The sequence below is a fragment of the Engraulis encrasicolus genome, chromosome 20, assembly GCF_034702125.1.
Source record: "Engraulis encrasicolus isolate BLACKSEA-1 chromosome 20, IST_EnEncr_1.0, whole genome shotgun sequence".
Classification (NCBI taxonomy): Eukaryota; Metazoa; Chordata; class Actinopteri; order Clupeiformes; family Engraulidae; genus Engraulis; species Engraulis encrasicolus.
The window spans coordinates 18,655,490-18,678,350 of record NC_085876.1 but is presented as its reverse complement, the minus strand read 5'-3'; the positions used below and the strand labels follow the sequence as shown (position 1 = coordinate 18,678,350).

Below are 22,861 nucleotides of genomic sequence, written 5' to 3'. Positions count from 1 at the left end.
TATTGTTCAAACAGAGGACAACAGAGTATCTTTATTGAGCTTAAATAAAGCCTACAAAAACAATCCAACATGCAATTTTTATAATAAAGAACTTAACATACTGAGTGTGTGTGAGACCATTGTAAATGGAAGGCCACGAGAGTTAAGACCAATAGAGTTAAACAATGTGATAAGCCTGGAGGAGCGCTTCCCCATTGCATAACATGCTGATACAGAAGTTTGTTGCCTCATAAAACGTTAACCTAAAGAATTACTCAATATTTAAATATTAAATATTTCATTTATTTGCTTCAAAGAACATAAGCAAAGGCGATTTATGATGTCACTAATCACTCTTTTCTGCAACATGGTACAGTAAAATTCAGTATAGATATACAGTAAGCACAAAACAATCCACACTGTTGATTGGCTGAAGGTCGTATGTTGATTAAATAGTTTCTTTAATCGATTCTTATGTGTTGTGCTGAATGAACAGCGTGCAGATTCAAGTCCATGGTAGCTGCTGCAGAACAGAGATCTTCCTTTTTCTTTAAAAAATAAAAACCAAAGAGATGGTAATTGAGAAGTTCAAGACAGAGAGAGAGGGAGAGGGAGAGACAGAGAGATAGAGAGAGAGAGAGAGAGAGAGTGTGCGAGTGTGATTAGTAGGAGCGGATGGCTGGGGGAATGGCAGCACAGTCCTCCATGTTCAATGTGTCGTCGATAACAGGTCTGTACTCCAGAGACACCTGAGGGAATGGAAGCAAAAAGAAAAAAATATGAGTTTGCATTTTAAAATGTTTTTTTGTTTAAAAAAAAAAAAAAAAAATTCTCATTTAAGATGGTCATGATGTCATTGTGTGTGTAACACATTACCCTACCAGGACTTTTACTTTGTCTGTCTGTCTGTCTGTCTGTCTGTCTGTCTGTCTGTCTGTCTGTCTGTCTGTCTGTCTGTCTGTCTGTCTGTCTGTCTGTCTGTCTGTCTGTCTGTGCGTGCGTGCGTGCTTGCGTGCGTGTGCCTGTGTGCGTGCGTGTGTGTGTGTGTCTGTGTGCGCGTGTCTGTGTGCTGCTGTAAGGCTGATTGCTGTACTCAAGTGTGTGCGCTATACGTTTACTGCAATATACAATAATATGTATTAGTTCCTTGTGTATTTGTGCATTTATGTAAGCTGACAGATACCTTTATTTCCATCGGGATTAATAAAAGTACTTTACTACTGTACTCCATTACCATTATGCGCAACTTTTCTTCCACAGAGCTCTTATACAGACAGACAGACAGACAGACAGACAGACAGACACATACACACAGATTACTTGAGTGATCCTCATGCTCACCTTGCCAGTGGCTATGTCCACGTTGGAGAGTGTGTGCTTCCTCCAGTGCTTCTCGTAGGGCACCTTCTCCTGACCCTGCAGAGGCTTGGAGTAGTCAAACTCATCCACACGGTCCTACACCGGAACAGAACAGAAACGCCATGTTGATATCAGCTTACAAGCCCATGAAACACTTACTTTGTAGATCATTGATCTTGATATTGTATCAATTGGCAACATTTGTATTTTTTTCTTTTTCAAATCTCAATTGGTTGCTGCTTGTACAGGTAACCACAGGATTCAGGCACATACCACACTTTTGATTTTCCATGACTTCACGGCACCGTGAATGTGTGGAATTTTGTATACTCTTTTAGGGATAAACATGAAATGTGACCCCTTTCAAATCACCTTATGGTGTTACATAATAATACTTTTCAATAATTCAAAATATTGTCAATGCATATATTGTAATATGCAGTATCATTGATTCAGAAATAATCATAACTGACAAATAGAAGGCTGTAGTTACATAAAAAAAAAACTGAAAAATCCCATGGCTTTCATTGAATTTACAACATTATCCATCCCTGTTACTTGTCCTGTCTTGCACTTTGATGTCAGTTTGTAAATGACAGTCCTGTGTATGTCTATATCCTTTCATTGTATAGGGAGAGAGAAACGTAACCATGGGAACCCTGAGTGGTGTAACCATGGGAACCCTGAGTGGTATGACCATGGGAACCCCGAGGGGTGTAACCATGGAAACCCGAGGGGTGTAACCATGGGAACCCCGAGGGGTGTAACCATGGGAACCCCGAGGGGTGTAACCATGGGAACCCCGAGGGGTGTAACCATGGGAACCCCGAGGGGTGTAACCATGGGAACCCCGAGGGGTGTACAGTATCTCACCTTAAAGTCCTCCCTGGCGTGGGCCCCTCTGCTCTCCTTGCGGGCCTCTGCTGACACGATGGTCTGCACGGCGTTCACCATCAGGTTCTGCAGCTCCAGCGTCTCCACCAGGTCAGTATTCCACACGATGCCTATGGACAGGAACAGGACAAGGAGATGTTGGCATGGGAACGGTTAAAATAGAGTATGGCAGGTAGCAGGCTTCACTCAGGTTTCTTGATTAATTTTGAGGGTGCTGGCCCAAATGAAATAGACTTAGAATCAAAGAGAAGGGGGCGCACCTTGCATCAAACCGTTTTCTTTATTTTTGTGCACAGATGCGTTTCGGCGTGTGCCTTCCTCAGTGTGCACAAGGCGAAACGTGTCTGTGCACAAAAATAAAGAAAACAGTTCGATGCAAGATGTGCCCCCTTCTCTTTGATTCGAACGGCTAAAATAGTCATGATGACTGCTCCACGACAGGTCACTCACTACTTAAGACGGAAAAACAAGACATAGGTCGTCTCCACCAAGTCTATGAAACTGCTACACTGCTACATAACAGGTGGTCTCTGTGTTCAACGGCATAGGTTTGGTTTGGAAAATGTTGGGGACAAATTGTCCAGGGTTCATATTTTCACTTTACAGGTATATTTGTCACAAAGTGGTGTAGACAAATTGTTCAGGGTTAATATCTTCACATTTTATTTGCTATAAAGTCGCAGGGCACAATCAAAGGACGGTCAATTGACCACAGCTATCAGCCAATCAGAATCGAGAACCGGACTGCACAGTGGTGGATACGACTGTACACCGCTGTAAACAGGTGTTGAAATAAAACTACAGAGATAACAATGCCACAGTAAATTAGCAATATACAGTGCATGACTTAATAGTACTCTTTTTATTCATTTATTTATACTGTGTAGAGAGAAATTCTCCCTTGACTCAGCACATACATTGTCTGACGAGATATGCAACAATATTCAATGTACAACAATATTTTTTGTTTGGGCCTTTTTGGTCACTTCCTCCTTCCTGCTTAAAATAATTTAATAATAACATTTTTTCCCCAATAATAATGATGCATATTACCAATACCAACACCCATTTCACATGCAATCACCATATTTAGTGCAGCCAAGCAGCAAAACCAACCTCTGTCAAAGGTCTTGATGTGATTGAGAGTCTGGTAGATTTCGTCCATCTTCTCGCACCCCTCCTTCAGCACCTCCCCGGTGCGGAACACGGCGGCGTGGGTCTGCATGGTCTGAGGACACGTGAAGGTCGAGGGAGAGAGGGAGAGAGAGAGAGAGAGAGAGAGAGAGAGAGAGAGAGAGAGAGAGAGAGAGAGAGAGAGAGAGAGAGAGAGAGAGAGAGAGAGAGAGAGAGAGAGAGAGAGAGAGAGAGATTGAGGTTGCGAACAAGAGCATTAGGCACATGCATGCACCGTCAAAGGTCGTGACCTACTGGGGTTAACTCGAGTTGGTAATCTCATGGATTATTTTACGGGCATGTTTCTTTTCTGAGACAGCGACAGCTACTGTGGTGGTATGGATATATGGGAGAGAGACAACTACCCAATAGGTACTGTAACTGCTGCTTGACATATTAAAGCACCCTTAAAATAGATATCTATCTGCAGTGCATAACCACCTCCCAGAGGCATAGAATAGAGTCATGTGACTGTTGAGATTGGTAATGGATTGGAAATTTGTCTTGAGCATTTGAAGAACCACACACTGACCAGCTCCCTTCGAATCCATTTTTTATTTTAGCGACGTTTCGGGTCAGACTGAATCTGAGGAAGGGTCGTGGTGACCCGAAATGTCACTACATTACATTACACTTAGCTGACGCTTTTATTTTATTCAAAGCGACTTACAACTATTATTTTCAGGGTATTGGTTACAGTCCCTGGAGCAATGTGAGGTTAGGTGCCTTGCTCAAGGGCACTTCAGCCATGGATGGAGATGTAGGGAGAGGTCAGGGGGGACTTGCCACCGGCAACCCCTAGATCAGTGGTTCCCAAACTTTTTCAGACCAATGACCACTTTTCCCCCAAAAAGATGTTCAGGGACCACCTGTCAACTTAATTGACAGCTGACGGGTGCTAAATTGACACTGCCAATTTCAATGCAGATAACTTACTTTTTACTCACATTACAAGCCTGTCTTATTGTGGTAAAAATATGTTAAGTTTTGTAATAATGTTACAAGTATAGCCCACTGCTAGCCTGTCTTGGAAAAGTAGAAATCCCCTCGTGGACCACCTGAGTTCTGTTGTGGACCACCTGTGGACCCAGGACCACACTTTGAGAATCACTGCCCTAGATTGAAAGACCAACTCTCTAATCACTAGGCCACGACTGCCCACACTAAAATGAAAAAGGATTAGAAGAGAGCTCATCGGTTTGTGATTCTTCCTGTCCCTACATGAACTTTATGCTTTGACCCTACACCCGGCTAAAAGGGGATTTGGATGTGCGCGAGATCTGACTGGTCTTCAGCATTGACCTATTTTAGACATCGTGTACAAACACTGACACTGACGAGTGAGATGATATCCAGGGAAAGGTTAATCTGGCCACTAGTATGACGGACAGGATTATTTAGGGGGTTAGGTCTCTTTCAGATGTGGCTGTTGATGTGGGGACAGTCAAGCAAAAGATTGAAAGTTGTACACTGTACATTTGTGTTGAGAACCGAACCAACGACCAGCGCTGGTGAAAATTCAGTTTGGCTGGTAGAAAAGAACGCTTATCACCCTGTGAGCAGACGGAACGTCTTCTGATTGGCTGAGCAGGTGTCCTTTATTCCCCGAGAGCAGGACACCTATGATATCATGCGGGCGTGTGGGTGTCTAAGGTGCCTTTTCCACGTAGCTGGATATTTTTATATGTGGATATTTTTTTCTCCTGGTTGCATTGGTTTTGGCCTTCTGTTTCCACGTAGCAGATATTTAAAATCCAGGTATAAAAAGCAGGAGAAAAAAATATCCTGTTTAGGGGGCTGAAACGAATGTTACAATGGAGGATTTATTTTTATCCACATGTGGCGTTTACACCTCAACAGGAGAAAAAAATACCCTGCTAAAAAAAGTTGCTTCTTTTCTAACTTTCTGGCGAAGTGCCGTTACTAATTCTATCGCATTTGGTTGTCTAGTCAAGACCCCATTACCAATTCTATCGCATCTGGTTGTCAAGTCAAAAACCCAGTCGTCAATTCTATCGCATGTTGTTGTCAAGTCACCCCAACGTTCTGCGCGCGTCCTTACATGCCTCTGATAGAGGCGCGTCTCACTAGATTAGGAAGAGGTGCCCATAGCAACGTAACAAGCACAGTGGTTAATCTACTTTCTCACTAAGCCTTAGATCAACATATTAATAAATTAATTCTTTAATGCTGGTAACCGGGTGATAAGCGGAATAGCGGTTGACGAGGTGTCCCGATATCAAGGGGAAAATGGACTTGGCGAAGCGAACAGCTCTTCGGCTGCGCCGTTGGGCTGTTAGAAGTTAGAACGCTCCGCCTTGTCCATTATTTCCCTTGATATCGGGACACCTCGTCGGCCACTATTCCATACTTACCAGCCACTGACCGATTAGGGAGTGTGTTTAACATCTACATGCTATTTTGGATGGTGATGAAAAATAACAATTTAGAGCCCGGCCAACTATCCTTCAGTAACTGGTCCAATTCCCTCAGTGGTATGCTGCAGAAAGCAGAACATGCATTAACCCATTGATGCCTGATGTTGCGTTGCGCAACATTGGCCCTGGCACCTGGAGCTGCATTACGCAACATTCAGGCTCATGAGATTTGAGACAACTTTATTAAAAATCTCTGTTCCTTTGAGATGAATGAACACATTCTAATGAAAGATAAGGGTCTTGGTGTTTAAATGCAACTTGGTGCATATTTGTATGTGCTTCAGAAGCTGAGATATTTAAGTTTTTATAGGCTGAGGGCAGGATTTCTTAAAAAGGGGTCAGGCATTCAGCACCCTTTTTTGCAGGTGCTTTAGGCGTCAATGGGTTAAAAGCCAATGGACCAAGGTCAAGGAGTAGACAGAGCTTGCCTTCTTAAAGGGACTAAACAATACAAACCTTCTGCATCTTGAGCCTGATCTCCGAGGTCCTGATATCTCCGTTGGCGAATCTGATCTTGTCCAGGTTTGCTACGGACTCCTCTCCAGCATTGGCCTTCAGTGGTGGCAGCTTCTCACCTACATGCGCCAACACACACACGCTTACATGTCAATGTTAAGCAACCTTTCATGTTTTGGAAGGCACAATAGAAAACAAATTCATTATCCTCATACAGTGTAGCAGAAGGGTCCGTCCATTCAGCAAAGGTGGCATTAATTTTTCCTTAACTATGCAGTCCCTGGATTAGTTGTAAAATTATTACGACTGGTAATCGATTATATACTGGATTATCGTTCGCCTAGCCGACGTCCTTGGTAGCCATAAGCAATATTCTTGGAGAACAGGTTTCAGAGTGGGAAGATCTAGCAATGGCATCATTCGCGTTGCCATTGTTACAGCCAAAACGGATTTGTTTACATCTTTGTTACAGCCACATGGCCAAAACCAACTATTAACGCATCCTCAATCAGTGACCACAAATACTGGCTTTGCGCACAACATTCATTTGATGCACAATGGCATCTAATCAGACAACTGTTTGTGGAGAGTATCAGGCTCTGCTGCCTTTCATTTCCACCACGGCCAGTGTTCTACTTATTTCACACTGCCCTGCGCGCGTCACTCTTGTTCAAACTCCCCAGTTCGTATTTTAATGGGAGCTCACCCCTTCTCTTCAACAGGGGGGGGTTCTGATGGCCATTACCTGGAGTGCAGATGTCAGCAATGGTGAGGGCGCAGGCGCGACCAAACACCACCAGATCCAAGAGGGAGTTGGCACCCAGACGGTTGGCGCCGTGGACGGATGCGCAGCCGGACTCTCCGCAGGCGTACAGGCCGGGCACCACATGATCCTGGCCGTCTTTGTAGGTGATCACCTAGAGGAGTGAAAACACATGAAAGCTGATGGTGAGCCACTGCAGGCGTTTGGGGGCGCACGTGAGGAATTCTCCTAAGTAGAGACCTCTGCGAACATAACTAGAAAAGTGTGAAGACACAAGCAACTCAGGTGATCCCATGACCTCCTAGGTGGGGGTAATTAGAATCGCTACTAGTGAGATGATGCGTCCTGACATAATTTTTTTTTTTTTTTAATTGTTGTACATCCTTCTCTTTTTCAGTTAGTATTGCAAATTTTGCAATACACTGTAAAACACTACTTTATCCAAGCTGGAAAGTACACAATCATGACTGAGTAAAAACAAAATGGTCTAGTGAGAGGTGCACTACACGTAAAAACTCTGCATGGCCTTCGAACGTGTCAAGTTTTATTTCACACCAAAATCTCCCTTTATTAACAGAGTAAAAAGAGTACAAAGTCAACATGAATCTTTCCCAGGTCTCCAACAAGGGAGCTCCTGCCAAGAGCCTGGAGACAGATGACCTTGAAGCTCAGTGAAATAACCTTAATTGATCACCTAAGCCAGTCCCAACCAGGGGTGCGTGTACCACTAGGGTATGCGAGCACGCTGCAGGGGGTACTTGGAAAAATGTAATTTAAAAAAATGTATGGAGCTTAGTTACATTGGGATAGAGAAAGCCATATAGAACCTGACTGGGGGGTACTTGTGGCACAATGAAAATGCTTAGGGGGTACACAAGACAAAAAAGGTTGGGAAACCCTGACCTAAGCAACCTTGCTTGCATAAGCAGATGCACAACACAATACATACTGCATTCCAGTAGTGTAACTCCAAAGCATGAATACATGCTACAGTTTCATGTTATACCGTCTCAAGTAGGGGATGCATATTATTGATGAATTCATTAATTGTTACCTCATCAATTAATTTAAGGTTAAATCAAAAAAATAAAATTGAGATAAAATGCTCAATTTAAATTAAATTCTATTCATATTCTTTAATCTATTTACATTCGATTAATTGTTGACATCACTAGTCTCGAGTTAAGCATTGATGCAGTCGGTAACTCTGGGGCCACCCATGAAATTGCTTGTTTTCCCTCACGTTTGCTAATTAATATGCCTAATGACGGGCTGCGATTGGCACAGCACGACCACATGTGGAGCATTCGGAGGGGAAAACAATGCAGTTTTCTGGGCGGGCCAGAGGAGCCGACTGGGTCAATAGTCCTGTGTGCGTTATATACAGTACCTGTCCCTTGAAGTTGGTGGGGATGCCACCCATGTTGTAGTGGACGGTGGGCAGCACGGGGATGGGCTCCTTGGTGACGTCCACGCCGGCAAAGATCATAGCGGTCTCGGAGATGCCGGGCAGACGCGTCGCAAGCTGCTGCGGGGGCAGGTGGTGCAGCTGCAGGTACACATGGTCCTTTTCTGGACCCACACCCCTATAGGGGAAGAGAGGGAGAGACAGAAAAATACACAAAGGGTTTCAGCCATGTACTAAGACTTATTATTAGTTATTATTAAGTTGAAAAATACTTCTGAAAGAAATTACATAAAAAAAAAACATTTAAAAAAAATTAAAATTTTTCTGTGAAAATGGCCGTGGGCAGTGGTATAGTCTACGTAGAACGCAGGTATAGGCAGTATACCCACCTCAAAATTTCAGGGATTTCAGTATACCCACTAAAATTGATTGATCCATTATTTAGAATAGCACAAATATATATGATCCATTATTTAGAATAACTCAAATATATACAGTATACCCACTTCAAACAATGCTCAAATATACAGTATACCCACCATAAAAAGTAGACTATACTACTGGCCGTGGGCTTTCTTTCCAGGTTTGCGTGTGGCCTGTGCCACCATGGTCATGCCTGGCATGAGGTATGCCATGCAGCCATGAAGAAGCCGTTTCCTATCTGTGAGATAACAGCCGCCCGCCCCCTCACGTAAGGAGCACATGGGTCTGTCTGTGTACAGTACTGTATGTCTGTTTATACAAGTGTGTGTGCGTGTGTGTGCGCTTGCGTGCAAGAGGTGTCGTCTTCCAAAGATGCCAGAAGTGTCAGCTGTATATGAAGGGGGGGAGGTGAAGGTTTAAGTTTGTGTCTGTGTGTGTGTGTGTGTGTGTATGGGGGCATTGAAACCCCCATGTTGACATTATGACCAAAGAGTTTGCGTCGTCATCTCCTAAAAACTGAACACAATGTTCCCAGGAAAACATGCGCCAGCATGACCATCATGGTATGACCAGTGTAAATCAAGTCACCTTTCCTAAAACACTGGTACCATAACATAACATTAAACTTAGCTGCCCCTTGTTAATAAGTACAGGGTGTTTGTTGCAGTCCCTGGAACAGAGGGGGGTTGGGGGTACCTTGTTCAAGGGCACTTCAGCCATAGATAGCATGGGATTCAAACCTGGAGCCCTCAAACTCCACAAGACTTGCAGCCCAAAGGTTGACGGTTCGACTACCGACCAACCAGGTTGGTGGGGGGAGTAATTAACCAGTGCTCTCCCCCACCCTCCTTAGCATGACTGAGGTCCCCTGAGCATGGTACTGTGTACGTTCCAATATGCAACCTTGCGTCCTCCACTTGCGCTTGTGGCCTCGTACCAGGAATTAATATGTCATGATGACATCACTGACAACAGCATTATATTTCAATATCTCGCAAAAGCTCAATTCTAATGTCATTTTCTCATTTGCAATTGGGATAGTGAAAGAAAAACAGTCCCCCAAAAGTTGTTGTGGCTAGGGTGACAGCTGGGAAACTAGTCAGGAGGTGGGGTGAGGCCACAAGCACAATTGGAGGACGCAAGGTCGCATATTGGAATGCACCCATTGTCCCACCGCAATGCTCCCTGCGGGGGAGTTCTGCCCCCCCTTTCTCCCTGGGACAGCTTCCTTCATACCTTCCTTCACGGATCTCGATGGTCATGGATCGGGACACCACATCTCGAGAGGCCAGGTCCTTGGCGTTGGGCGCGTAACGCTCCATAAAGCGCTCGCCCTCGCTGTTGATGAGGATTCCGCCCTCGCCACGGCAACCCTCTGTGATGAGACAGCCGGCGCCATAGATACCTGGAAGGGTTGTGATATAGAGAGGGGAGAGCAGTGCCATGTGAGGTCAGGCATGCGGCAGGGGTTGGCTACAGAGGTGGACTTTCCATTAGGCAAACCTAGGCAACTGCCTGGGGCCCCGACCAAATCTGTCCTTCATAGGGGCCCCAACTGTCATACGTACCAGTCGCGGTAAACACACAAAAAAATGTAATGTTACTTATGTAAAGTAATCAAAGATATATATGAGACAAAGGACATGCACAGCACCAAAACACAGAATTTTATGTCTATATAATGGGTTTTTTAGGGCCCATTGTTTAAATTTCGCCTAGGGCCCCAAGATGGCTCGATCCGCCCCTGGTTGGCTAAAGTTAACGACTGGTGTCATATATTAGTCCACGTGAGTGAGAGTATATTTAGCGGACAGACACGCATGCATTGCACACACAGGACTTACATCTGGCATATGCTGGCTGTTGAGACTGTGAGGCACGGGTATGTAGTCATGCCATACTGTGTTAACAACACTATGGCAGCTGGGTGCTTGTATTCATCAATCTATTCTAACATGGTTTTAGCAGAGGCTTATTTTTAACTGACAATAAATGAGACAAGCATAATTGCCATTAAAAATACTGCATATTAAAAAGAAAAATCCACATATTAAGTGAACAAGAAAATATGTTTTTGCTACCATTTCCACCTTTGAATTTAAAATTATTGTACCATCTATGATATCGTTTCTCATCAAGGGCGCCACAGCCCCCCAGGGGGCGTTGAGAAGCAGAGTGGGGGAGAGGCTTAGTACCCATTGGGGGGATTAGTCTATTTTATTTTTAAATACTAAGAGTGGCATTGGCTATTCCAACCTGGTTCTCACTGGCAGCCTTATTGTGAGGGTAAGGGGGCATTGGGGATGAGGTCAAGGGGAGGTTTTTTTTTTTTTTTTTTTTTTTAAGGTTGAGAACCACTGATCTATGATGCCCTCACCTGTGGGGTGGAACTGCACGAACTCCAGGTCCTGGCAGGGCAGGCCTGCACGCGTTACCATGGCGTTGCCGTCTCCAGTGCTGGTGTGGGCGGAAGTGCAGCTGAAGTAGGCGCGACCATAACCGCTGCAGACGTAAGGAGACATGGACATAGAAACACAGGTTACTTATAACCACTGCAGACACATAGAGGAACAGGTTATAACCACTGCAGACACATAGAGGAACAGGTTATAACCACTGCAGACACATAGAGGAACAGGTTATAACCACTGTAGACACATATAGGGGATTCAGGCCGACCAGAACGGAGCCGGTGTCGTTGCCCTCACCAGTTACGTCCGGCACTATAGTGCTTATCTGCGAACCGCCCGTGTTCAAACCGGGCTCCAAACTTTTTCCGCACGTGACTCTGTTACCCGGATGAACCTGCTGATGGCCACGTTGTCGTCACGGTTCACAGAGAAAAAACAAGTATTTCGTGGTTCGCATTGCGAACCAACTTTCCGGTTCGCGAACGTTATATCTGTGGCGTGAACACGACGGACAGTTCGCGATTAGGTGAGGAAACGGGCTCCAGCATGGTTCTCAGTCGGCCTGAATGCGCTAATAGATGAACAGGTTATAACCACTGCAGACGCAAGGATACAAACATGCCCCGTCTCTCAATCTACGCACTTGTGCACTTCGAGCACTGCACTCAGTGCCTAGGGCGCTCTCGCTGAAAATTTCGGTTGAGTCAGTGCACTGAAAGATGCTCCCCTAACAATGGCGGAAAACGCAGTGCTTGAACGATGGACACTGCACACAATAAAACGTAGGTAATGAGGCATTCAGTTCAGTAGAAGAGTTTGGTCAACAGTCTCCAAATTCTGTAAGCAATGTTGCTGAGACACCAACCTTTTCATGCCAACCCAAGTATTACATGTGTGATTGTTGCGACTTGAAGATATTTGCACGGTATTGGTTTGTTACAGTCCCTAGAGCAATGTAGGGCTCAAGGGCACTTCGGCCAGGGATTTAGGAGTAGGCTCAGGCAAGGGTGGGATTTGAGCGTGCAACCCTCTGATCTAAATCATACCAACGCCCTAACCATTAGGCCATGGCTGCCTCCAGTTGTCTCATCTTGTGTTAGTGTAGTAAAAGTGATGTCTTCTGAGATCATCTGGACCCTATTTAACTACAGCACCATTGCTAACCAGTTAGCAACTACATGGGTTGCCAATGGGAAATTGCATTGCAACCAAGTAAGCGAGAAGTGCGCCCCTGATTACTACCGGTATGTGTAATTATTTGTCTTTTTATACTGAAGCACCACATACCAGTAGTTTAGTTTAGTTTAATGTTTATTTGGCAGGGGACAGTGCACAAGATGAGCCAGATTGTAGCCACAAGGCTATTTTTCATCTGTAGTCCCTGAACAGGAATTGATGTGACATGCAGCAAATTGATCAGTGAGAGACAGATTTATGTGACAATTAAAAAAAAAGTTTTGCCAGGCTTATTTAACAACAAAGTAAAAGTTAACTAGACACCAGCATCCACAATTTCACTATGAAGAATTTCAGTATGAAGATAACCTTTCAAAATGACTCACAATTTGGCCTCCTGCATATTGCGACATCATTACAGCTCCATAACACCTCCTAGTGTTAGGAAACGTCATTTGAGAAAGGGGTCAGAAGTACAGCTAGCAAGTATCCTGGCCAGTTTTTACCGTTACGCAAGGCTGGAATTGTAGCCATGGAGAACTAAAAGTCGGCTCCGGAAGGGTAGTCAGGAGGAATGAGATCATGCGCCATCTGGTGGACGTTGATGGCAATGCCAACAGTGTGCATTTGCGTGCATGCATTGATGTCAAATAAAATCAATACTTCAATTCTTTCTGCCACCGCAATAGCAAGTCTAGCGTATGCAGCCATCCATCCTCTTTTTATCAGAAAGCGTGTTTAACATGTCTTCTGCATGTTAGCCCATTGATGCCTGATGTTGCATTGCGCAACATTGGCCCTGGCGTCTAGAGCTGCATTACGCAACATTCAGGTTCATGAGATTTGAGACAACTTTATTAAAACTCTGTTAGTTTGAGATGAATGAACACATTCTAATGAAAGATGCGGGTCTTAGCTTCTGAAACACATAAAAATATGCACTACGTTGCATTTAAACGCTGAGATATTTCGGTTTTTATAGGCTGAGGGCAGCTTTTCTTAAAAAGGGCTCAGGCATTCAGCACCCTTTTTTGTAGGTGCCTTGGGCATCAATGGGTTAATCAGGCATGCCAATGGGAATAAACTGATATGCGGAGTAGATTGAACCACTGTGAGACAGGACTTCAGACACAAATCACATTTTTACACCTCTGGTTTCATAATTTGTATTTTATATATGGTATATATGATGACTGCTTATTTTTAGACTATTAAAATATTTCATTAATTATGTTTCATTTTACAAGATTAAGAGTACCTTGGATCATTTTAATTCCTAATTATAGTTTTCTAAACCAAAGAGGACCTTAGCATGCTTCAGGAATTCTGCAGCAAAGCAACTTCTAGAAGTCTACAGCACAGCAGACAGAAAAATGACACGCATGTATACTAAAACAAGAAAACATGTAACATGTAAACAGACAGTCGCTGTTAGCATAGCATTTCATCTTGGCCCAACCAAACAAGTCGTAAAGGCTGTCTGCTTACCCGGTGGCGATGACTGTGTTCTTGGACCTGAAGCGGTGGATGGAGCCGTCCTCCATGCACAGGGCGATCACCCCTCTACACTCCCCATCCTCCATCAGCAGGTCCAGGGCAAAGTACTCCACAAAGTAGCTGGTGTCGTACCGCAGAGACTGGACCGAGAAAACAAACCACCAATTAGAACCACATCGTAATACCGCAGACCATGGACCAAGAAAACACGCCACCAGTTAGAGGAACTACACCGTGATGCCAAAAGTTGACGCCTTAAGCTAGCGTTCTTTGTATCAAGAAAGACCCATTTTGATTTTGCTGTTGCTTTTTCAGTGGCAATTCTGATTCTCATTGAGTATGAACATTAGCAACAGCGACATAAATAGATAACATTGGCTATATAGATGTTAGGTGTTGAAATATAACCACATAATGGACCAGAGCAGTGTTTCCCGCAGAACATGTATTCAAGGTGGGTGGTCGGGGATTAGCCATATCTGATCAGAGACGTGTGACTATCATCATTGGAAAGGCTACTTTGTACAATCTCAGATGAATCAGCCAAAAATGTCGGCAAGTTGGTTGGCGTTTGTTGTCAAGGTGCCTGCCTTAACTATAACACTGGGGGAAAGCCTGGGCTAGAGCTAGTCCTGTCAGCTACACAGCATCACACATTGGAACACACACACATACACCAAGGGAGCGTCATCATCATCTTACCCGTCCGTATAACGTGTGCAGGAGGGAGTGGCCCGTCCTGTCGGCCACGCAGCAGCATCTGTGGGCCTGGCCTCCCTTGCCAAACTTCAGACTCTGGCCTCCAAACGCACGCTGGTAGATCTTACCGTCCTCCGTGCGGCTGAAGGGCATTCCAAAGTTCTCCAGCTGCGAAAAAAATTGACCAAAAAATGTACGATAAATTGACCAGAAAATGATTGTGTCAGTATTGACGTTCTCGTGGTCATTTTCAAGCAATATAATGACTGACTATGGGATAAACATGCAATAAAAACACCCTTTCTACATTTTGAAAGCATAGCGGCAGTGGGTGCTGAAGGGCATTGCAAAGTTCTCCAGCTGCACAGAAGAACACAATAGGTGTGAGTGTGACGGAAAAAAAACCTTGATCACAATAAATTAGTCAAGGGGCAAAGTCTGAAGTCCTGATTGTATTCTAATGACCAGGGGTGCATTTCTCAAAAGAGAAGTTGTTAGCCTGTTATCAACTTCGAAAGTTGCCAATGGGAAAATGCATTGAAAACAACAAAGTAGCTAATGTAGTAAGCAACTTTGGTTTTGAGAAATGCACCCCTTGACAGGCAGAATCGGCACATAGGCGGCTCAAATATAGAGCTTCAAATTGATCAGGAAACGGTCTGGAAATGTCATGTATGGTTCTCTGTGTGTCTGTGTTTGTGTGAATTAGTCAGTGTCTATGTGAAAAACAAAGCGTGAAAATGTAAACAAGTTTTACAAGTTAAGTCAAAGCTATAGTGAAGTTGAAAGCACCCCCTCCCCCCCAAAAACATGCCATTCCAGCACGACTATTACCGGTACACTACCACACTAACAGCACATCCGTAAGTTTAAAACAGTGACTCCCAACCCTTCATGGCATGGGACCCCATTTTGGCATCCCAAATGCCTGGGGACCCCATACATATCAAAACACCCACAACAAAAATGAAAACTTGACTGAACTACTTAAGTTGTAGGCCAGGCATTAAACCTATAGATATTTATGGCAGTCTAAGATTTTAAATGGTGTTTCAAAGAGAATGTTGAATATTTCTATATAATATTTATCAGTATTCTTCTTTTCACACACTTCCAGACATTTCAGGCGACCCCATTTGAATTCCAGGCGACCCCAAATGGGGTCCCGACCCCAGTGTTGAAAAACACTGATTTAACCCATTTTAGCTTAAGCCCTACGAAGCACATAAAAAACATAAAATAAGTTGCATTTGAAAGCTAGAACCTTCATTTTGCACTAGAATGTGTTCATTCAGCTCTAACATACGCATATTTTTAATAAAATAGCTCAAATCTCAAGAGCCTGAATGCAGCGTATATGTTGCTCCACAATGGGTTTGAAGCTGGAAACTGTGCCCTCACCTCTACCACAGCAGCCGGGGCCTGCTCCGTCATGTAGTGGATGGCGTCCTGGTCACCCAGCCAATCGGATCCCTTTACAGTGTCATAAAAATGCCACCTCCAATCATCACCCTCCATGTTCCCGAGTGCAGCGTTGATTCCTCCCTGGAACAACAAAGCAGTACATGAAGTTGACTTTGTTAATAATAATAATAATAATAATAATAATAATGCATTTTATTTAAAAGCGCCTTTCAAAACACTCAAGGACACCGTACAGAGAGAAGCAAAATAAAGCAAGACAGAAACAGATTGTAAACAAAAACATAAAATAAATAAATAAATAAGATAAAATAAAACAGAGTTAAGGAATCATAAAGAAAAGGCTAACTGAAACAGATGAGATTTTAGTCTGGATTTGAACTTTGGTAAGTATACAGTCTTCCAAGGATCCCACAGACACTTGTCAGTATTAACTCAAGACTGTGCGGACACAGAATGAGATTGTTATTCTACTCACAAGTATTAGTAGTACTCACAGAATGAGCAGGTTGTTCTACTCAGAAGTATCAGTAATAGTAGTAGTAGTACTCACAGAATGGGCATATTATTCTACTCAAAAGTGTTTGTGCAATCAGAGCACAACCACTACCATCAGAGAATCAATCCTCTTAGAGTAAACAGTAAATACATACATTATAGAAAATGTACGTAGACAAAAACAACAAATGAAACAAAACAAAAAAGTATGCTTATGCAGAATACGTTGGAAATGCATTCATGACAAACAGTTCAAATACAGTTAACAACAGTAAATAACAGCTTAACAAGCATGACCTTACTCATAATAAGTAAACCATGAGAGTAGAAGAGTGAATGTAGAATTCCTAAGTGAACCTGATAACGCTACACGCAAAACGCATTGTTCGCTCATGGGGAATTTAAAATCGGTGAAACCAAGCAGTGTGCGGTGGTCCACCTTTAACGTTTAATGAAAGAGTCTACTAATACTGAATCCACAAGCCACTATAGCACCTGCACTGGGGTGCATTTCTCGAAACCAAAGTCGCTTAATACATTAGCTGCTTTGTTGTTTTCAATGCATTTTTCCATTGGCAACTACCGAAATTGCTAACAGGCTATCAACTATCAACTTCGAAAGTTGCCAATGGTAACATGCATTGAAAACAACAAAGTAGCTAATGTAGTAAGCAACTTCTCTTTTGAGAAATGCACCCCTGTTCTGTGCACACACAGTAGTTTGAACATTTTGCAGTAGGGCGAGTGCTTTGCAAGCGTACCTGTGCGGCCACGGTGTGAGACCTGGTGGGGAAGAGCTTTGTGATGCAGGCCGTGTTGAAGCCGGCCTCTGATAGGCCGAAGGCGGCGCGCAGACCAGCTCCGCCTGCCCCCACCACCACTGCGTCAAAGTCATGATCCACCACCGGGTACTGTGTGGAGATCTGTAGACAAACACACAAGTGGACAACCACTGAGCATTATACAAACAAATGTGAATGTGGAAGCATTAAAATGGGTTTGAAATACTTTAAACATGGAGAGGACAATTAAACAATAATACAAGTATTCAATGCATTCGTTATAAATGCATTAATTCTCTCGATTCTTGATTTATTAAAAGCATGTATTGCTAGATATTTCCTGAAATGTACAGCAATGTGTGATAGATATTCAACAATGTTCAAGTGTTCAAGTGTTGTATGACTATGTGAAACTTACCCCTGCTGAAACTTTAGCAGTGTCCCTTTGCCCATTGATGTTGAAATGGAACTTTCTTGATTTGCCCTGGCATACTGCCGGAAGCTGAGAGAGTGGAAAGCGCAGTAAGTAAATAAAATGTTCTACATCCCATCAAAATATCCTCATGAAATAATTTGACATGGCAGTGTGACTTTACGTAGTGCAGTCAAGTAAGGTAGAGGTGCGCACATCTAAAACACAGGTGCAGGACAAAAGGGTCTGACAGTCATGCCACAAAGTTGGATGTTGAACGTCTTAGAGAAAAAATAAACGGAAAAAGCAAAACGGGAGCAAGTGTGCAGACATTCATGTTTGTTTCCATGATGAGTGACATTAGTGATAAGTGTTGTGATACATGTGAAATTTTCAAAACTCAAACGACAACACTGACTCAGTAAAAACATTAAAACCTTGAAACCCTTGATTAATGTAGTGAGATAAGCAACCTGCCTGCACTGTAGAGTGCAATGACATAACATACCACGGTAGGTTAGTTACAAGACAGCAGCAGTAATGTATGCCTGACATCTACCCGTGAAGTGGTCTTATTACATAACAAGCAGTGTTCACTTTTCAACTTCGAAGTGAAGGGCGACTCAAAGACGCTTGCACAAACATCTGATGGTCATAACTTTTACACTGCCAACACTCAAAAAAATACTAGATATACTCCTGCTGCAAATCCACGTATGGATAGTAGGCTACTGAATAGGACATTATCTGGTTGAGACTTGAATGGTGTAACGTTGACTTGACAGCTAAGCCTACAACAGGGATGCCATAAAATTGCGTTCAGTCTTTATTATCACTCGATCATCTAAAACACGACCGTTCTGAATACTTACTACCACATAATTACGGACATAATTACCGACGGCGATTCTTAAAGGCTAACCTGCTGTGCTGAGCTAGCGTGTGTAGCCAAGACTCGTAGCTTCCCTTCATTGACCTTCACTGGCTTATTGTTTACATGGCTAGCCTTGAGCTAACTGTCACATATCATGAGTTATGTGATAAATGTGGGTTGCTGTCAACCAACACGTCAGCTTTGATTTCCTGGCAAAGTCATACTGTTAATGGCAAATTGTCTGCATAATTAAAACAGACCTTATTGACAAAGCTTAACACTGATGTCTCAAGCTAACTCCTTAGCTAGTCTGAGGAGTGATTATCTAACCCTCGGCATGCCTGTTACAAAACCGGGAACTGTGGAAGGAACAGGAAAGCATCAGTTTCAGAAAATATACTTGCTCGAATTAAAGATGTCTACATTAACAACACCTTAATATTTCACACACCACACTGTTCCCTTCGGTGATTGTAAAAGACTTACCGCTTTTGATGACAACACCTTTTTCCCGAGGACACGGGAGGCTGTGCACACCGAAGCCATGATGGTTGTTTCGAAAGACACTGAGGAGCACGTCACTACGTTAGACTACGTTTTTGAGGGTGACGTTGGTCAGCATGGAAGATTCCATTTAAAAGTATGGGGTCATACATTTAGACCGAGACGCATGTAGAATAAATATATTTTCATAAATGCAATATACACTACATTTTCCCACATTAATAGTTTATAAAACAGAATAATAAGATGAATATAATGCCAAAGTATTATTTCTAATCATGTGTAATTTTGAATTCCCCACATACCCACCCGCTCTTGTCAAGCAAGAAATGTAGCACGGCTGGAACGGGAAGTAGAGTGAGGATGATGACAAGAAGGTGCACAGTTATCTGCAAATTTCATTGACCATCAGGTATGCCAAACCAACAATTGTGTGGAGAAATAACCAAATGCTATTACACAATTGGCATCGTGCAAGTAAATACAATTAAGTATGGCCATGTTGAACATTGTAACAACATGTAACATGCACGTTCTCTGTTTGGTAGTTCCTATGTACTTTAACGAGATTACTGGTTTGTTTACCTTGTTATTTCAACACAGGGGAGATGAACAACTTAAACGACCCCGACTGGAATATAAGGCCCGATGAAGGGGCAGGTGGAGGGAACAGCAAATGGAACTATGCCCTTCTGGTGCCCATGTTGGGGCTAGCAGCTTTCCGTGAGTAGAGCTGCCTCAGTCAGTGTCCTGACAGAGTCCCCTAATTCCCTAACAAACCGACTGGGCTAATGCGGTTCAGTGTCAGCTGTTGTTATCGCCGTCTCTAGGCCTACAGTAGGCTGTGAACAGAACATTGCACTGTTGATTCCACTACACCACCACCGTTCCAACTAAGCTTACTACTACGACTACTACTACTACTACTACTACTACTACTACTACTACCAAAGATTCTCTGTTCTAAATGCATTAAGAACGTCTCTGCTACTACTACTATGGTGCAACTCTAGTATTTGATGATAACGATGATAGCAATGAGAAGAATAGTCAGGGTGCAATTTGTAGGGGTGATGATGGGGATTAATTGTCCCCTCTTCTGGTTTTGATATAGCCACGTTTTCTACATGAATTTATAATCACAGTTTAATGTTATTGCATTGATATTGATGGAAATCTGAAAGTTATCCCCCCCCTTCTGGTTTTCTGATTAATCGCACCCTGATAATAGTAGTGGTGGTAGTAGTAGTAGTAGTAGTAATAGTAGTAGTAATAGGCTGATAATAAATAACACACATTACGCACACCCAAAGACGAAATTCGGAATTCGCTCATAACATTTTTCAGTCAGTGGCAGTGCAACACTTGTGTATCTCCAACCTCCACAGGATGGATCTGGTCCAGGGAGTCAGAGAGCGAGATCCAGGAGGCCAGGAGTAAATACGACAAGAACATGAAGGCCATCCAGGCCGAGCTGGAGCTCAAGTACCGCCAGTCGCTCTTGGAGAGCCGTCGGGAGCTGGTGCAGTTGGAGCTGGAGCTGGAGAGGGAACGCAGGCGAGTGAAGGGCTTTAAACAAATACACACACACACCATCTCTCTCTCTCTCTCTCTCTCTCTCTCTCTCTCTCTCTCTCTCTCTCTCTCTCTCTCTCTCTCTCCCCCCTCTTTCTCTTTCTGTTTGCCGCTCCTCAGTATGTACAGTATTCCAATTTCAAAGGTAGCATTCGCTCTAAAACAAGTTCCAGAATATTCAACCTTGTGTGTGTGTGTGTGTGTGTGTGTGTGTGTGTGTGTGTGTGTGTGTGTGTGTGTGTGTGTGTGTGTGTGTGTGTGTGTGTGTGATAACCAGGCGAGTGGAGGGCTTCAAACAGGCCCTGACCAACCAGAGCCAGCAGCTGATAGAGGAGAGGAGAGGACTGAGGCGCGAGCAGCAGGTGAAGTAGCAAGTTTATGCTCCTTTTATGTTCCAGTTCTTTTTCTTTTTTTTTTACTAGGGTATTCACATTGAGGCAGTTGCCTCTTTTCCAAGAGAGCAGCAAAAACGCTTCCCTGCCATATACAATAACCCCCCCCCCACACACACACACACACACACACACACACACACACACACACACATATTTTATGTCTATACTGTCAGCGCTGTGTATTCTGTACTGTATGTGTTGGGTGTGATGCGGCAGTTGGTACGAATGCATTAACGTGTTGCTCCCTTCCCACTTACACACACACACACACACACACACACACACACACACACACACACACACACACACACACACATAGGCCCTGGACCTGGCGAAGGGTCGTCTGCAGGAGTCGGGGGCCATGGGAGCGCTGCTGGACGACGCCCTGGAGAGGGAGCGACGGCGGGAGCAGGCGGCCATGACGGCCCTGAACAAGGTGTGTGTGTGTGTGAGAGAGAGAGAGAGAGAGAGAGAGAGAGAGGTGGCAGGAAGAAGAGAGAGAAAGAGAGAGAGAGTTCTATGCTGTACTCTATACTGACCCCACGCTCTGTACTTGCTTGAATCTAACTTGCTTGTAATATAAGTTGCTTTGGTCAAAAAAAGCATCTGCTAAATGTAATGTAATACTGTAGGTGGAGGAGCGTCTGGTGGAGAGGCAGAGTGCCTACTGCAGCATCCTGGTACCGCGGGAGAAGAGGCTGGACATAGAGAAGGAGCTGCTGGTGACGTCGGCCCGGGAGCCCTCGCTGGCACGCCTGGGCATGGAGGAGAGCCTCCGCGACATCTTCAAGAACGACCACAGCTGCGCCGAGTACCTCAACACAGACAAGCGCAGGAACGGCAGCCTGATGTGGGCGTACCTGCGCTACTGGCAGCTGCAGGTCAGGCTGGAAACGCACCAGAGGGCAGAGGCGTCGCTACAGCATGGGAACAAATGAGGAACGCACCAGAGGGGTACACATGGGTTTTACATTTTTGTTTTCCCCTGACTGCGCGAAACTAACTGCGCACAACTCAACCTCTGATTGTTGTAAACCGCTGTCGATCAAAAAATTAGCTCACATGGTTGGCTGCCAGTGTCTTGCCCCTCCTCACAATATTGTGTTTACAAACACGGTGAACCGGTGTATACTAAGAAGCTGGTTCAGGAGTAAACTATTTTCTTAAAGGGGCACAATGTAGGATTACGTAGTTAGCGAGGTGCCCGTGGCATGCCTGTCTCAAAATCTACACTTCGTGAAAAAAAATTCTGTTTAAATAAGCTCGCTGTGAGAATGTTTTTCCATCACAGAATGCCAGCAGTTGATACAAATGTGAATATGTATCTGGCGGTATGTAAAGCAAATTTTTCGTATGAGAAGTGTTTCCCACGACACTCGTTCGGGTCGCTCTGTCAAAAGTTACATTTGGGGTTCTCTGACAGCGGACCGTGAAAGTGGTCGCGAGAGTCATCGTTCACTTACTATTGACTCAAATAAGCATCGGCTGACTCGGGACAGTGATTAATTAAACTTTTAGTACTACATATTGCCCCTTTAAGAAAATGAGGACTCCAGGCTCTTCTATTAGACGATTTACCTCTTAATTTAACCTGGTTTACTCCTGAACCAGCTTCTTAGTATAGGCCTCAGAGGGCCAACGCATCGCTACAGCAGGGGAACAAATGAAACGCACCAGAGGGAGATACTACAAGGATATAGTGAGCAGTGTTGCCAGATGCAAA

The 22,861-nt window shown here is 43.9% G+C and overlaps 2 protein-coding genes across 2 annotated transcripts; one reads left to right on the top strand and one right to left on the bottom strand.

Annotated features, from left to right (window-relative positions):
• sdha (succinate dehydrogenase complex, subunit A, flavoprotein (Fp)) lies at positions 1-19,230 on the bottom strand. The gene is made up of 15 exons (XM_063185553.1): positions 19,151-19,230; positions 17,797-17,880; positions 17,358-17,519; positions 16,078-16,221; positions 14,680-14,844; positions 13,969-14,117; positions 11,271-11,395; positions 10,130-10,298; positions 8,453-8,648; positions 7,045-7,216; positions 6,300-6,418; positions 3,349-3,460; positions 2,212-2,342; positions 1,321-1,434; positions 1-728 (listed from the first exon to the last, which is right to left on the bottom strand). The coding sequence occupies exons 1-15, from the start codon at positions 19,208-19,210 to the stop codon at positions 642-644; spliced, it is 1,989 nt and encodes a 662-aa protein (XP_063041623.1). The 5' UTR covers positions 19,211-19,230; the 3' UTR covers positions 1-641.
• A 284-nt stretch (positions 19,231-19,514) lies between these two features.
• Positions 19,515-22,364, top strand: ccdc127b (coiled-coil domain containing 127b). The gene is made up of 6 exons (XM_063185565.1): positions 19,515-19,580; positions 19,772-19,891; positions 20,557-20,725; positions 21,021-21,105; positions 21,458-21,574; positions 21,771-22,364. Exons 2-6 carry the CDS (start codon positions 19,777-19,779, stop codon positions 22,074-22,076), a joined length of 792 nt encoding a protein of 263 aa, XP_063041635.1. The 5' UTR covers positions 19,515-19,580; positions 19,772-19,776; the 3' UTR covers positions 22,077-22,364.
• The last annotated feature ends 497 nt before the right edge of the window (positions 22,365-22,861 follow it).